Genomic DNA, 14,079 nt, shown 5'->3' on the forward strand with positions numbered 1-14,079 from the left:
GGGGATCAGCCACGTAAAGCCGCCATTTTGCTGGGTGATAAAGATCTTGTTGTGCGCGTATCCCGAGTCGTGATGTTGAAGAAGGGAAAAAAACAAAAACACCCTGAACGCGGTGTGGATGTGGCCGCGGCTCCTTGGGGTGCGTTTGGAATGATCACCCCTTCCAATCAATAGCGGATGTATTAGCAGTGATGGCTGCAACATATGAGAGAAAATAGTTCATGCACAGCCTTCAAAGGAGGAGGCCTTTGACTGAATATTAAATGACGTCTTGATCAGACATTATGTTCCTCAGTAGAGCGGGTTAGGTCACAACTTTCCATCATCTCCATCACACTCCTTCGTATGGCTGGACAGCTGGCTGGATGAAACCATAGAGCACAAGAAGTGAGCAAATGTGAGACTTCTTGGTTTGAAGGGCGGTTTACACACCAGCTACAGGAACTGCAAACCACCATAGGCTGTTTGAGATGCAACGCACCTTCTTCTTTTCATACGGTCACGCCTGAATAGAGGAAAAATCCACATATAGAGTATTTCCATGCATGATCACTTAAAGGTACATTTCTTAAATAGCATACAATGGTTATAGTAGGGGTAGGAAACATATCTGAAAAAATCTGAACAATATGAACAACTGGTTTCCCTGTTGAAAGGAAGCCGGTTGTATCTGAGATTCAGACTCAAGCTGTTTGTGTGATGGAGACAAACAATGAGAGACACATTCTCTGGATGTTCCTTTCACTTTACGTGTGTTTTATGTCGGACTGGAATTAAATCACACCATAAAGCTGTTGTAGCTTTTTAGATTATAATTTCTTAATGTCAGAAACTGACATTGGTTGGACACCCATCTTGTTAAAGGTTATTAGACCGTGACAAACCCCAGGGTCGATGAGGGAGAGAAGTCGAGGCCTTTATCGTTCAAACCCTCACAAAACCTGGCATATTACATTTTATAAATATATACCAATTTAATAAACCAAAAGAAATGGACCATTTTCACCCCATAATCATGAAACAAACAAAAGTATTCAGTGCACCACCCGGAAAAATGTGTGCTGTAAGTGTTAAAAAAAGGTACAGTCCTGACTGTGTTGGCATCGAGAGCAATAGTGCAACGTGAAAGGATTAGCCTGTCGTACATTTAACTTTAATGAACGTCTGGGTACGGGTCAATGCTTCCTGTCCAACTCTCGAAACAGGAGATTTGACTTACATACAGCAGAAAGTGACGTATTTAGTAATCCTGAAAACAGAGCAACGTTGTCTGTAATTACAGTATACAGTATGTATGTTTTACGGTCTAGTTTATGAGGTTTCAACTATATACCTCATATGTGTGTAAAGGTGTATTTCCTTCTCTGGCTGTAATTGTGGTCCTAACGGGGCACCACAGGTTCTGTGTGTGTTTAGCTGCTTGCCTGGTCACAGAGTCTAATGACCATATGAATAATCCCATAATAGTCTGGTGGGTGTGTGCAAGCATGAGTCACAGTAGCGCTGTGGAGACCTTATTACTACCAGATGAGTTTCCAAGCTGCATGTGGCTTCACCAACAGAGTCAGCTTCCCCTCCTTCTCTTCTCTCCTCTCCTCTCCTCTCCTCTCCTCTCCTCTCCTCTGCCCCTGAGCAAAACATCCAGAGCAAGAAGGAGGGGGATGAAACAGAGGAGCTCCAGAGACTGACAGGCCAGAGGAGAAGTGAAGGAAGAAAAACATGACGGTTTCAGAGTCATGGAGAAAAGATAAACTCGGCTGAGATCGGAAATATTTCAAAGCTTCCCCTTTAAGGTGCCCTACCAATATTTTATCTGAGCCCGTAATGTGTGAGGCGGAGCCGAAATAGCAGTTGCCGGGGCAACAGATCGGCTTAGTGCACTGAGCTGACTGGCAGCTCGTGGTTGGCTGGCTGGCCGGCTCCGGAGGATGCCGGTCCTGATCTCTGTCAGCAAGCAGCCATCTGTCACACACTGCGGCACAGGAAGTATCTATAGCCAAGAGTGTAGAAACAATGGTTACATATTAATGTACAGCTGCATGCAGCTTAGGAACATGGGTGATGGTGGGAAGTAACCCAAGGTACCTAAAGTAGGCCTACTGTTCTTAAAGTGGTACTGCACACTCAAACCAAGGTGCTGAGAAAGTGCCAACAACATTTTTATACAACGCACTCGTTTAAATTATATTAACGTTTGAAGTAAGTTCGCTAGCTGCGAGCCGTGGACCCAATACCTGTAACGCCTCGTGGAAGCAAAGGAAAAACAGGACTCAAACGCATGACCCAACAACAGGATGAGGTGTAGGTAAAAACGTCTTCACTTATAGATGAAAGGCAGTCGCAACAGGCAGACATTCGGAGTAAAAACAGCCTGGAAAACCCGCAACATGAACACCAGGAAATTGCTGGAACGCTTGACACAAAGGACGAAGACGAACTAGCCTAGAGACATGGGAGCACAGGGTTTAAATACACTGGGGAGTGTAGGTGATTAGACCGTAGACTGCAGATAAGAAGTGGACGTAGTCATTGTGACCTCACCCATTGGTTCATTGGTTTGTGGACCGCCGTGCGCCATCTTGGATTACGGCCGTCCCCATGTTGTTTTATTGAAACCGTATACAGAAGTAAACATATTTTGTAATGTAGAGGAGTGACTTTGAGATGGCGTATACGGCTCGGCGGCCTGTCAATCACAGTAAGCCCGCCATAAAGCATACTCCGCTTTATGGTCTATTTAACGCTAAATTAGACCATCATTTACAAAATGAACTTCATGCGGTGTCGACAAAGACTTGAAAGTCGCGATTGGGAACATGAACTCATGTTTACAGTGTTTACTGAGGGAATGGTTCAAGTGGAGAGTCGTTTTCTCATATACATCTCGACAATCTGGCTTCTTTATGCAACCGGAGGAGTCGCCCCCTGCTGGTCGGTAGAGAGGATGCACGTTGTATGACACTTCTACATTGGCCTAACTGGGCAGAACAGGAGAATGCCACCTGGATCAGACACAGGTGGATTCAATCAGGGAGACAATTACAGTGGCGGAAAAAGTGACCTGAAATGAGACTAGAGGTGATTAACAGAAAATAAAACAGAAAATACTGAAATGACCAAAATAAAAGAAATTTGAATGGGGAACAGGGCGAGATATGACAAACACAGGTGCTGCGCAGAAAAATGTAGACGACCACAAACAAATATTTCTGTTATATTTTACTTTATACCACATTTCAAAAGGAAATCTTGCACTTTTAATTACTTTACAAATATATATATATATATATATATATATATATATATATATATATATATATATAGAGAGAGAGAGAGAGAGAGAGAGAGAGAGAGAGAGAGAGAGAGATTAAACTATACCCAACACTATGCATAGTAATACAAAATACAAGTGAACACATGTATAACAAATATCATCAATATACATGTTACAGTAATAATGGACCTTGACTTTAGTACGATTTTGAATGCAGCATATTGAGTGCAGGAATAGTTTTATACAGTGACATTGCTACTTTAGTAGTAAGGTACAGGATCTGAATACCTCCTTCACCACTGAACATGGGACACATGTTTTCTCATTAGAAGGAGGTGTTTACTTCTTGCAACTGGGTCATGTTTGAGTGCACAAGAGCTAAAAAGAGAGATTTCTCTCCATTGAAAAGGGACTCTTGCAAAACTCTTTTGTTTCTCATGTCTGGAACTATTTAGAAGGCTTCTAGTTTGAGGAGAAACTCTATTTTGTTATTTTGTAATGGGTTTGGCTTTGTCTGAAGTTGAGAAAAAAAACATGTCATTATGAGGCACTGCTTCATCCAATATGCTGTGTGGACCACCTCCTGTGGAGTGTTTTATTAGACGACAGAGGAAGGATGTAATCCCCAGAGTCAAAGTCTGACACGCTCCAGGATATGGTCATATCATATTGAATATGAAGTGAAACACATGGCAGACATGGATTTAATAGTGCACATTTCAATGGAGGATAATAGAATATAAACCCAGTATATTGTTTGAGAAACGTCCTCAAGCAAAGATAACAAAAAACAGCTGAAAGGAAGGACAAGCGGATGAAAAACAGAGATAAAAAAAAAGAAGACAGAAAAGAATGATAATTGAGAAAACGGGAATGTAAGGATGGGAGAAGGGAGAAGAAGAGGGCTGTAGAAGAGAGAAAGGCCAATGCACCAGTCAGAGGTAATTTATTATACATCAGACACCGACATCCTCCTCGCTGCCTCCTCTCTGCTCTCACTACCTTCTTCTTCTTCTTCTTCTTCTTCTTCTCCTCCTTCTTCTTCTTCTTGTCGCTTCTTCCGCCGCCGAAGCCTCCTTTCTGCTTTTCGCTTTTTCCTGTGCATATTTTCATTTTCTTTCTCTTGCCACCATTCCTTTTATTCTCTCAATTTTCATCACTATTTGCTATCCTGCAACTGGCTTTCGTTGAGTGTTTCTTATATTTATCTTTCTCAGAAAGCCGAAATGGGGTTTTCCATTTTCTAAGCTTTTTCTCACACATTTGAACACACAAATAACAGGAGCTAATTTATTAACAATCAGCACCTTCAGCCCCAATTAAGCTTTGACGTTGTGCCAGTGGTGGAGACTCAGTGGATATGTTGTCGTTGAAGGCTAACAAAAAGATCAATGTTTTATCTGTTGGCTAAGAGATGTTCATTATCTTTACACCAGTAGTTTATAGCTGGAGCCTTGTGCATATAAACCACTCCATTAAGAGTGGACAACACAGCAGCTGTTTGTTGTATTTTGTTGTAGAAAATAAAATACAGAGAGGAATGTGGTTGAGTTTAAGTGGCGGCTAGCTCGGCATGTTCTCCGTACATGTATAATTTATCATACATTCAAACATTTTTGCATTTTTCTATTTTTTTATTTCACATGTGTGGTGCTTTCCCTTCTCTCTGTATGTGGCAGTCATTCAGAGTGAACACATTGCTATTATATATATATATAAACTCGTGTTTACACACACTTATATATAAATATATATATATATATATATATATATATATATATATAGGTGTGTGTGTGTGTGTGTGTGTGTGTGTGTGTGTGTGTGTGTGTGTAAACACGGGTGCGAGTGTGTTTACTCAACCTCCCAGTTCATTTGTCTCCCTAAGCACCTGCCCGTGTCAGGGTTGCCACGACGATGAGAGCACTCTCATGCGGTGCTTCCCGAATGAGGTTGCAGCAGCCATTAGTACGTGCTCACTTCGGAGACTGTATTGATCACCTGCCACACTCTTCTGACAATTTGTGACAAAGCGTAATATGATGCCGTGGGTTTTAGTTGGCCTCAGATGTGTTACATCCACCTGTTGAGAGCCCAAATAATCAGTTAAGATCATCTCACTCATTGGTTTTCACAAGTGAAATGTGTCCGCCTTCAAGTTATCCTTCAAGCAAACCTAACACACACCTGCTATTGGCTACTAGAGCGGAAACAATTAAGAAGTTCATTAGTCGAGTGGCAAATATTAATAAGCAACTGCTTTGTTTTGACAAAACAAGACATCATCTCTGTGAAAACTGTGGTGGGTTTTCACAGTTCTCGGATATTTTATGGACTAAACAATGAAGCAATTAATTGCTAGTTGAAATCATAGTAACTCCTTTTGACTTCAAAGTGTGCGTGCGTGTGTATGAATGTGCGAGTGCATGTATGCGACAGCTCTGTCAGGCCTCCGAAGCCTGTATAAAACATTCACCGGCGTCGGAACGCAAAGAGTTAATCGTTAGTCTTGTGATCATTAGTAGCAACTCCGAGAGGAACGAGATTCGAGAGGTTTAAAAATAACCTGACGACCAGATGTGTGCTGGGAGGTGTGTGTGTGTGTGTGTGTGTGTGTGTGTGTGTGTGTGTGTGTGTGTGTGTGTGCAGCCACATCAAACACTCAAAGAAATACGCTGAAGTGGGTCAAAAAGATGCAACGGTTTCAATATTGACACACATGTACACTTGCATCTTGAAAGCATTATTTTTTTTACAGGCAAACAAATTAAATTTAATGACGTGAAAAGTTTTGAAATAGGAGAAATAGAATCCCTAATAATTGGCCAAATCAGAATAGAGGTTAAAAAAAACCAATAAAATACACACACACACACACACACAAAAGCCCCTCAATAAAAACATAGCCCTGCTGCAATTTGGCTTCAAACACACACACACACACACACACAAACACACACACACACACACACACACACACACACACCCTTCACCATCTGCCGTTCTTCAGCTGCGTTTCATAACTCGTAACTGATCTGAACAAAATATTTAGCTCATACAATGTTGTGCGCTTTGTCTTTCTGTTAAAGGTCTTTAAATAACTCTTATGTATGTGTTAATATTTGCATGTATGAAGAGACCCACAGAAGACTAGGAGCAGCTAATTAGCATCTTAAACAGACGGTCATTAAAACACAGCTTCTATATTAAATATTATATTTATATCACAGGATGCTGATATACATATCTCTCCAATATAAAGCCAATGTCTCCTGTGATGAAAGTGAAAGTGAACAAGGCACGCAAAGGGAAAGCAGTAGTCATGTTTTTATGCCCGTACACTGACGTGGCTTCACTTTAATAAAGGGACATTCAGACAGCATCAGCAGAGTGGTGTGAGGTTGATAAATTGATTAATCAACAACAATTATGATACGCCAAACTCCCTGTTTTCAAATGTGAATATTTTCAGCTTTTCCCGGTTTTATATCGCATTTGCCCTTTTACTTGGAAATAAAGGACACTATGCCCTTTACAATCATTTAAAATCCTGCAAATATTTCAGTGCTGAAATATAATATTTCACATGTGACTCGGGGATTACAAGCTACACACAGCAGGAGCTTTACATATTGCAGAACACCCTCACTTTGTAACGGCGTGTCCTGAAGTCAAACTCTCTGTGATGTTATCGAATCTGACCCCAGACCTGTCACTCCAGCGATTCAGGCAGAACAAATGTGGCAGCGTGACTCAATAAGCCCCCCGTGTCTCGGTCATTAGGGTCCAAATGGAGTTCTGGACTGCAAAGTTCAATTGTGTTTAGCCTCTTCGCTGATGAGTCATGTGGTGTTTGTCGCTGCTGGAGAGTGAGGAGAAAGTGTGTTAGTCTAATGGTGTGCGTGTGTCCTGAACAAATTACAACGCTTCATCGGTGACCTTCTCTCTCGGACCCAAAGAGATACATGCATGTTTCCATGACTACTGATTAAACGCTTCTTCTCACAAAGGCGTTGTTGACATTTATCTTTGTGATTACGTGGCCCCAGTTGTGTGAAATGTGATTGGTTTCCAGGCCGGTAAAAGATGGGCTCATTGTCAACCTGGTGAAAAATCCTCCTTTTTTTGGGGTAAAATGTCCCCGCTGTGAAGACGCCCGAGCAGATGAAAAGGTGGAGCGTTTAATGTCGAATTAAAGCTCCGCCTGTGTCTCTTTCCTGCAGGTGAGCCTGAGTTTAAGTACATCGCCAACATGCACGGCAACGAGGCTGTGGGCCGGGAGCTGCTCATCTATCTGGCCCAGTACATGTGCAACCAGTACCAGCAAGGCAACGAGACCATCATCGACCTCGTGCACACCACCCGCATCCACTTCATGCCCTCCATGAACCCAGACGGCTTCGAGAAGGCCGCTTCACAGGTGATGATGACAGACACGCATACACAAAACACGATCCGAGGGATTTACCACCTGACATGTTAAGTTTACGAGACAATAATCATCCACTTAGCAACCACAGCTCTTGGCTTTTAAATCACACAAACACAGTAAGAATAGCAATTATGAAACGTCCGGTCACGGTCTCGCTTCCCTTCACTCTCGTGTGTGTTTGAACATCATCAGCCGGGAGAGATCAAGGACTGGTTCGTCGGCCGCAGTAACGCACAGGGGGTGGATCTGAACCGCAACTTCCCCGATCTGGACCGCATCATCTATATCAACGAGCGGGAGGGCGGAGCCAACAACCACCTGCTGCAGAACATGAAGAAGGCAGTGGACGAAAACACCAAGGTACGCTCGTACTGTAAAGAATTAAAGGACAATTAAGACTGGTGTTGTTTCTTATTGCCAACAAATGCCAAACTTTACTCAAACAGGAGTAACTTGTGCATTTCCTTCAGGGACTATTTCTAAGTGTGGAGTGAGTCAGCAGGATGGTGTATGTGCGATTTACTTTCTTTCTGCTGCCCCTAAGTGGCCAAATAGAATCACTTATTGCAGGTTTAAAGTAAACTACACAGTCCATGCTCATCTAAATGAAGAAACATGTCCCCAAGTGCAACAGTGTGATGCGTTTCAATAGTTTTTTTGGCAACAATGGAGCTCTAAACAGGCTTTACTCATCAGTAGGATCAATAAGAAACATAGAGACTATCCCCAGACTTCTCCTTTACTTTATAAGAAACCTGGTGTATGTGTTGGTTGGTACACAAATGCCTCTTTCTATTGCCTGATGGTGCAGTATGTATTTTCAAGTAATGTATGTGTTTTTGGCCTTTGCAGCTGGCTCCGGAGACCAAGGCGGTGATCCACTGGATCATGGACATCCCCTTCGTCCTCTCAGCTAACCTGCATGGAGGAGACGTGGTGGCCAACTACCCGTATGATGAGACCCGCACTGGTACATCAACACATGTGTGGACACGCACTCTCCAAACAAAGCCTTGTTTTTTTCTTCTGTTGGGTTGTTAAACTGTGTATAAAATGTTCCCTTGCCGCCATACGAGAATGTTTCCACTCATTAAATGAGACAAATATTTATACCATAAATGAATGAACAAACATTTTATTAGTTTCTCCTCGGAATGTCGTAACACTGATTTAAATCAGATGGGAGACGTTTCCTTCGACGGCTTCCTCCACGTTATTACTCAACGTAAACAAACTTGTTTCATGCGTTGCAGATGTTCAGTGAATTAATACTTTGTCACATCTGCTGTCTAAACGTCGTGCACTTGCTCGTTCCCTCCCGTCGCTCCTCTAAGGCTCTACCCATGAGTATAGCTCCAGTCCAGATGATGTGATGTTCAAGTCTCTGGCGAGGGCCTACTCCATGTACAACCCAGTCATGTCCGACCCGAACCGACCCCCCTGCCGTAAGAACGACGACGACTCCAGCTTCAAAGACGGCATCACCAACGGAGGGGCGTGGTACAGCGTGCCAGGAGGTAAGACCCAGCAAGCCCCGCACGTGTGTGATGTAAAGACCTGAAAGGTTCAAAACAAATGGGTTGGTATTGACATTTGAGAGTTACCGTATGTACGATATATGGAACAATGTGTGGTGCTCCGGTCACAACACCCTCCGTTTGAATCTGTCCTGGGAAACCCCCGATGACGCTCGACTGCACTCTATCTAAGAAGGGCAGAAAATGCCTCTCAGTTGACTTTTTTTTGTTTTGTTTTTTACACGTCAACATTTCAGATTTTTATTAAAGATTATTAATTCATGGTGATACTTTACAGTTGAAAAGTAAAGTTGTCAGTGTTCTCTAGTGTAAAAGTCAAGCAATAGAAACTCTTTCCAAATGACTCCAAACATATCATATTCACATTTCTGTTCTGCAAAATCTTTCTTCTCATCCAGGCTTATGTACACAGATAATATCTGTGTACATAAGCTAAAATGAGCTGTCGATGCGTTGGATTGACCAGGTTCTTTAACAAAATGTGTAGCTAACGTGTCTTCTTAAAGACTTTTCAATTATATATATATATCCCATTATACCTGTCTTCTGAGATATTTGACTGGAACCCTTAAATAACGAGATATTTGCCCAAAACCCTTAAATAACAAGATATTTGCCATGAACCCTTATATAATGAGATATTTGACTGGACCCCTTAAATAACGAAATTTCTCCAGAACCCTTAAATAATAAGATATTTGCCCAGCACCCTTATATAACGAGATATTTGACAGGAACCCTTAAATAACAAGACATTTGATCAGAGCCCTTAATTAACTAGATATTTGACCAGATCAGCAAAACATCACTTACTGAGTTTTCATTCCATCACCATTTTTTTTTTAAATCTGGACGTTTCATCTGTCATATGCTACTTCTCTACTTCCTGCCACTTTGTGTCATTAATATCAGTATTGCTCTCGTTCTCCCTGTTTTTCTTTTGTACCCACCCGTTACAGGCATGCAGGATTTCAACTACCTCAGCAGCAACTGTTTCGAGATCACGCTGGAGCTCAGCTGCGACAAGTTCCCCAATGAGGACTCGCTCAAGACCTACTGGGAGCAGAACCGCAACTCACTGGTCAACTACATCGAGCAGGTATGCAGCGCCACCGGGACGGAAGGAATATGTCCTAAATATGTCCGGTTTGACTGATGAATTGGGTGTAGTTTGAACTCTGTTGTTAATAAATCTCTATATGGTCTAAATTACCGATGTTAATGGTTTTAATACACGGGGTGAATTAGAATGTGTGTGATAAGTTATGGCCGAGAAGTCTTCATAGTAAAAAGAAACTCATGTTGACCTTCAGTAGGCGATGCGACATAAACCGCTGTTTCGGAAAGTCAGACCAGAGGATTTGTTGTGGTTTGACAACACAACACTATACTTCCACCTTCGCAAGCACAACATTGGTTGTAGTTGTTGTTGTTGTTGTTTTTCTGTACGAGACAGTTTGTGCATTTTATTTCCAGGGTCCGGGAATGCTTACGGTCACGTAAAGCGTCCAAGATGTCAATGTTTCATCGTGTATTTTCCAAAAAAGCACCATTGCCTCCCTCCTTGAACCGAACCTTGAGGATGCCTCTTTGTTGGTGTGTGCAGGTTCACCGTGGCGTAAAGGGCTTTGTGCGCGACCTCCAGGGAAACCCCATTTTCAATGCCTCCGTCTCCGTGGAGGGCATTGAACATGACATGACCACAGGTATCAGCATCTGATGCAAATTCACACAATTCTGACAATCGTAGCCCATCCACAAGAGTTGTGATGTGAGTAATGTAATGGTAAGGTGTTGTGATGCCATCTGGTGGACAAAGTCGGTACTGCATCACTTTTTTCAGCAGCTGATTTGTATTTGCACCTGCCATGTGACAGTGATAGTAACAGGCGCTCAACACACTCTGTGTTGAGAGGATCCATGGGCATTGGGTTTGTTATTTGCATACATGTATTAATGGTCAAATCTGTGTTTTGTAGCCAAAGATGGAGACTACTGGCGCCTCCTGGCTCCAGGAAACTACAAAGTGGGGGCCTCTGCCCCAGGATACCTGACTGTCATCAAGAAGGTGGCTGTTTCCTACAGCCCTGCAACCAGAGTAAGACTCACAGACCAAGTAACCAGTCGAAATCTGCCTCTAATTCCCTGTGTGCTCAATTCATATTTCCAAAAGAGTAGCTTGCAGAGGACCTGAGAGTTTTAGCGCCATCCTTACATCAAATCCTCCAGTGTAGAGTATTTTAAACTTAAGAAGAACCCTGTTAACTGAACTCCATCGTTTACTTCTCACGCTTTTCATCTGTCTTCATGTCGCTGTCTCTCCGTCTCAGGTGGACTTCGAGTTGGAGTCTCTGATGGAGAGGAAGGAGGAGGAGCGGGAGGAGCTGATGGACTGGTGGAAGATGATGTCAGAGACACTGAACTTCTAAAGCGTTTGTCCAGCTGATGATCGGATCGTCCGCACATCGATGTAATATAATTTATCATTCTGTGTGACCGCCCACAGAATATTTTGTCTCTTTTATTTGTTTTGTTCTATTTCGATCATTATTTTAATGGATCATTACTGTTTATTAATGTAATGGTTTGCCTCATACTCCTGTAGATTGTTTAAATATCCCGCAGACACAGAAACATACACTAACGGACGGAGAAGGAATTTGCAGGTAGTTTGATGGCAGTGAGATCGGTGTTGATTTCTGTGGTATTGTGTTCTTTATCGTACATGTGATTTGGTAACCATGGCACCCATCTATATAACCAATGAGTGACTGAGTAATTATGTATGTTAAAGAGCCGTTTACATCATTATCACTTGGCTCTGTCCAAAGTAATTCATAATTGTTTCCTGTTTTAAACGTCTCTGTTTCTCCAGGCTTTAGTACAACACCAAAAACACACACACTTTCGGCAACTGTAAACTTGCACAAACTTAATCTGTTTTCTGTCTCTGTAAAAAAAGAAAAAAAGAAAAATACAGCGTTATAGTTTTGAGCACATCAGACAGTAACATCACTGTAAACATGATATATTGTAAACAATCTATACAGGCGAGCCCATTTCACCGTATGTTATTGATGTGCAGATTTTTTTTTTAACTGACTGCAGCACAGCTTTGATTTTAGCACAAGATGAATGGTTATAATATATACTGTATTTATGAACTATAGGTATAGCAAGAAATATGTGGTTTTTGTAACGAAAAAAGAAATCAAAGAAAACGAGGCCATTACACCTATAAATCTGTCCACCTCTGTCTACCAAAGCCAGTCCCTCGTACTGTATGTGCACTCCACACACAACACTGTGGTGAGCTACATAAGGAACTGTAGTACAAGTACAAGTTGTTTTTTCAAGGATACATTAACTCAGTTTAGATGGCTGTGTGGATGCAGTGCAACTGGTTTGAGACTCCGGAAAGATTATTGAATGTATATCTATAGAAACCGTTATAAATGAACTGATCAATAAAACTCCCCTCTTAATGTTGTCAAACTGCTGTCTGGTCTTTGTTTGAGCTCATGCTCAGTCTCCTCCATGTTAGTTGGTGTCACGCATTAATAAGCCTGAATGGGTTTTGGTTTGAGACTGTTAGTCCTTTAAAACTCTATGTACACTTATTTTTTCTCCTTAGTATTTGCGAAATGTCTTTATATACGACCTAAATAAATGTGAATTTGAGAAAAAATGTGTATAATTGAAATTTGAGTGCTTTTTTGCATTTAAAATATATTCCCTTACAAAAAGACCCTCATTAAGTTAAGATAAGCATTTATTCATCTCCAGTGGAGAAATTCAGTTTTTTTCAGCAGCACAGGGGCATACATGAGCACAGACAAGCAGAACAAAGTAAAACAAAAACAAATTAAAAGTATATAGAATAAGATAATAATATAAATAAAAGTATAGTACAAGAGTAATTAAAATAAACTGTACAGGCAAACAGTCCACATGCAGTACCCAGGAACTGTGTGGTACTAGAGTGTACTGCTGTCTCAAAGGAAGTTACATAGCGGTGGGATTATAAGCCCTATAAGAGTAATATTATGACAACATACACCAGAATGATCTATAATATAATTAGGTAATGACACGTAGTGTGTCTGTATTCATAAAGTAATAGATTGTAGTACATAATTAAATAAAACAGAACATTAATATGAAAAAGGCCCTCAGAAAGTTTCAATTGTGAATTACCGGTATGGAGGGTTTTGTACTATTTCCTCTTTTTGTGTTTATTACCTGATATTGATTGTTTGTTTGTGACCTTTTGTTGGTGTATCTATCTGCGATACAGAGTTATTATTATTATTATTATTATTTTCTTGTGGTTATTTTGATTTATTAAACTAGACAACACCCTTTGTTGAAGGGAGTATAGGAGCACGTTTAATTGGAGCGTATTCCATTTCTGGACGCTCGGGGGCTGAAGCACCTAAAGGTACACAGCTGTCACCAAAACAGCGGTTTGCTACAGTTGTTGTTGCGGTTAACGTGTCGGCAAACAGTCGCTACTTAGACACTCAACAGATGAACAACGACATTATCTGATTATTAACATTATGTCCACCTGACGGTTGAAAGTTCAATATCCTCTCTTCTTTTTTCGCTCTTGTTTGGTCGTCACCAACCACTGAGACTAATACCGTTAAAGGAAATGTTTAAGACTTGGCCATCCATCCATCCATCCATCCATCGATTCATTCATGTGATTTAACTGTGTTAACTGGTGATATTATATACGTTTAAACCACATTTTCAAGAGTTAAGCCTGTATTTAGGATTGAAGCTCCGCCTCTTGTAACCGTGTAACTGTAAAAAGGTCATTTGTTTATGGC

General features: G+C 41.4%; 2 protein-coding genes across 2 annotated transcripts in view; both read left to right on the forward strand.

The window, feature by feature from the left end:
* The window catches only part of klhl2 (kelch-like family member 2), a 24,337-nt gene extending 19,260 nt beyond the window's left edge, over positions 1–5,077 (forward strand). The window contains exon 14 of the mRNA XM_034531442.1: positions 5,060–5,077. The gene's annotated coding sequence lies outside the window, so the exon portion shown is untranslated. The remainder of the gene's footprint in view (positions 1–5,059) is intronic.
* Positions 1–12,736, forward strand: part of cpe (carboxypeptidase E) — a 13,539-nt gene extending 803 nt beyond the window's left edge. Inside the window, exons 2-9 of the mRNA XM_034531454.1 lie at positions 7,495–7,691; positions 7,896–8,063; positions 8,556–8,673; positions 9,038–9,220; positions 10,201–10,340; positions 10,848–10,947; positions 11,221–11,339; positions 11,572–12,736. Of these exons, the coding sequence (XP_034387345.1) occupies positions 7,495–7,691; positions 7,896–8,063; positions 8,556–8,673; positions 9,038–9,220; positions 10,201–10,340; positions 10,848–10,947; positions 11,221–11,339; positions 11,572–11,670 (1,124 nt within the window). The 3' untranslated portion in view covers positions 11,671–12,736. The remainder of the gene's footprint in view (positions 1–7,494; positions 7,692–7,895; positions 8,064–8,555; positions 8,674–9,037; positions 9,221–10,200; positions 10,341–10,847; positions 10,948–11,220; positions 11,340–11,571) is intronic.
* Positions 12,737–14,079: the final 1,343 nt, after the last annotated feature.

The sequence above is a fragment of the Cyclopterus lumpus genome, chromosome 1 (assembly GCF_009769545.1).
Source record: "Cyclopterus lumpus isolate fCycLum1 chromosome 1, fCycLum1.pri, whole genome shotgun sequence".
Classification (NCBI taxonomy): domain Eukaryota; kingdom Metazoa; phylum Chordata; class Actinopteri; order Perciformes; family Cyclopteridae; genus Cyclopterus; species Cyclopterus lumpus.